At 47.4% G+C, this 2625-nt stretch overlaps 1 protein-coding gene across 1 annotated transcript in view; it reads left to right on the top strand.

The window, feature by feature from the left end:
• Window positions 1–2619, top strand: part of smarcc1a (SWI/SNF related, matrix associated, actin dependent regulator of chromatin, subfamily c, member 1a) — a gene marked incomplete in the record, with an annotated part of 19169 nt that extends 16550 nt beyond the window's left edge. Inside the window, 3 exon segments of the mRNA XM_035671668.1 lie at window positions 666–993; window positions 1775–1900; window positions 2357–2619. Coding sequence (XP_035527561.1) covers window positions 666–993; window positions 1775–1900; window positions 2357–2448 — 546 coding nt within the window.
• Window positions 2620–2625: the final 6 nt, after the last annotated feature.

Raw genomic sequence — 2625 nt, forward strand, 5'->3', positions numbered from 1 at the left:
TGTTTGTGTTTATGTGTGTGTGTCCTGCCACTGGACAATCCCGGGAGACGCCAATGAGAGTGTAAAACTGTGTTTTTATGGTGGAGGCATCGGGAGCGTAGCCCAGTTTCACAGCTGTAAATAGTGCATGAAAAGGACTCTGGTTTACATAAGCCTTCTAAAGACTGGAGAGAAATCAAACCGCTGCCGCTGCCATAGACTGTAAAACACTGAGCTTCTAAAAAAACAAAAACAAAAAGACACATGTCAGTTTTAGTCTAAGACTTCACAGGTCTGTACGTGCACCGTCTCCTCTGCAGGCATGCACTGAAGTATGGAAATGTGCTGCGATCTCGTCCTCTTGTAGTGATCAAGACATTGTTGTCTGCAAACACAAGTTGCTGAGTTTTCATTTTTTGTTGCTGTGAGAACCCCAAATTAAAAGTAATTACACTCTATTGTCTTCTGGGTGTTTTGGGGTATCTCAAGTCCCAGGCACATAAAACCTAAACTCTCTGCAAAGATAAATCCTCGGGTTAGCTGACCCTCTTTTAGTGTTGGCAAAATAAAGTGAATTGAGTGCATAAACGGTCCAGTCCGTCAGCAGGTCTTGGTGATGCAGCAGCTGAACGGCACTGTCATGCGACATGCATGTAACATGGCGTTCCCTGTGTCTCTCTGTGCAGCTGGAGCTTCAGCGGCAGCAGCTGCTCACCGAGCGCCAGGCGTTCCACATGGAGCAGCTCAAATACGCCGAGATGAAGGCGAGGCAGCAGATGGAGCAGCAGCATGCCGCCACTGCAGCCGCCGGCCACACTCAAGGACAGGGACAGGCTCCTGGATCTGGACCCCACTCTGGGCCCCCTCCACCAGGTATGCACCCCGGAGGGCCTCAGCCACACCACGGAGCACCAGTGCCCCACCACGGAGGGCCCCCACCCGGTGGTGCCATGCACACCGGATACCCCCCAATGGGCCACCACCCAATGGCCCCCCACCACCCAGGACAGACAGGTGAGAGAAAGAAACAGAGCAGAGGGTCAGAGAGAAAGTATGATCATAAGAAGTGATTGATAATTTAATGTTATTAATCTCATATAGTAACCTGAAGATAAACGCAATTAGATATTTGAAGGATAGGTTCACATTTTTTCATGTGCATCTTCCTAAAATAGTCACATGTAAATGGACAGTTATTGGTCTTCGTACTTGTTCCCTGCTGTCCATACTGGCCCTGAAGAGATCCCTTCTTTAAGCAAATTTAATATAAATGATGGAGAAACATAATCTGCACACCTTGTCGGCGCTTTAGTACAAAATTGCCTTTTTATGTTTCCCTAGACAGTGTTTCTCTGCTGAGCTGCAGCAGAGGATTGTAGCACAAAGAAAGGATTTTGTAATAAAATGACTGCTGCTGATGTAGCTTCAGTTGCACCGAACCAGAGGGCTGTGCGTTCTGTCCCCTGGACGTAGACCGCACGATTAGAGCCGCTCAGGACACTTCGATTAGAGCAGGTCTAGACCGAACTCCTTGTAATGTTAATTACCCAAAGTCTGTGCCTTTCTTCTCACAAGTGGCAAAAAGAGTGCCTGAGAGGTGAAGGGAAGGTTGGATAGATTTTACAACATACTGTTTATTTTTCTTCAAATTATATTTGTTAAAACCCGACCCACCACAGCTAGTTAAGTGTTTTGACAGACTGAATTCCTCCCAGCGTGAATCCTGCTTCAGCCCGTTCTTTCTACTAAATCTCCATGTGACTGATTTGTCCCCGCTGTTCTTTCTGCCCTACAGGACCAATGGGACCAGGCCAGCCGATGCCAGGACGTATGATGCCTGGCCCGCCCTCCGCTGGGCCCCCTCCTGGCGGCATGCCTCCCATGATGCCTCCACGCCACCCTGGAGCTCCCAACGGCATGTGTGAGTACAAATCTCCTTCTGCCACGCATTTTCATTATGTTTGTGCAATTTGAATGTGTAAACATTGATGTTTGTGTACATCATATTTTAAGGCTTTGTTTTTGTTGCTTACCCTGTTAAATTCACCTAGACCAGTGTACCTTGGTAATATGGTGGTGTTTTTAGAGTCTGGTATTTACACCACAAACAACTTTAGGGGAAAAAAGGTTTCTGTAAATCCAAATATGAGTGACCCAAAAGCTGACAGCTGGTATTTACTTTGACTGGCAGCTGCAGCTAAACGTTTGCGTCATTGCTGCTTATTATCCACACATCACACGTCTGTAGCCAATCAGCAGCTGAAATCACGACAGCTTTTTAGATAAAGCAGAGACTATTTTCCATAAATGTTCTTTTGTGGTACCCCATAGCAGCTCCTCTTTGTTGCTCTAAAACCAGCATCTTACCTCTTTCCAGACCCTGGCCCACAACCTGCACAGCCTGAAGCGGTACCTCAAGTTCCTGTGGGTCCTCCAGCGCCCCCGAGTGCTCGAGTGCCTGACAACTGAGACCTACACATATACTCGCAAAAGCACACACGCATACAAACACACACACACAGACACACAAATCTAACTCTATCTCTGAACCTCAGCCCCTTTTTTGATGGCCTTTGCTATTGGCTCGGTGTTTTCCCCCTCAAAACGACCATAAACTTTCACACAGGCTGCACACACACACACACA

The sequence above is a fragment of the Morone saxatilis genome, unplaced genomic scaffold, assembly GCF_004916995.1.
Source record: "Morone saxatilis isolate NCDOM2014 unplaced genomic scaffold, NCSU_SB_2.0 Contig24, whole genome shotgun sequence".
Classification (NCBI taxonomy): Eukaryota; Metazoa; Chordata; class Actinopteri; family Moronidae; genus Morone; species Morone saxatilis.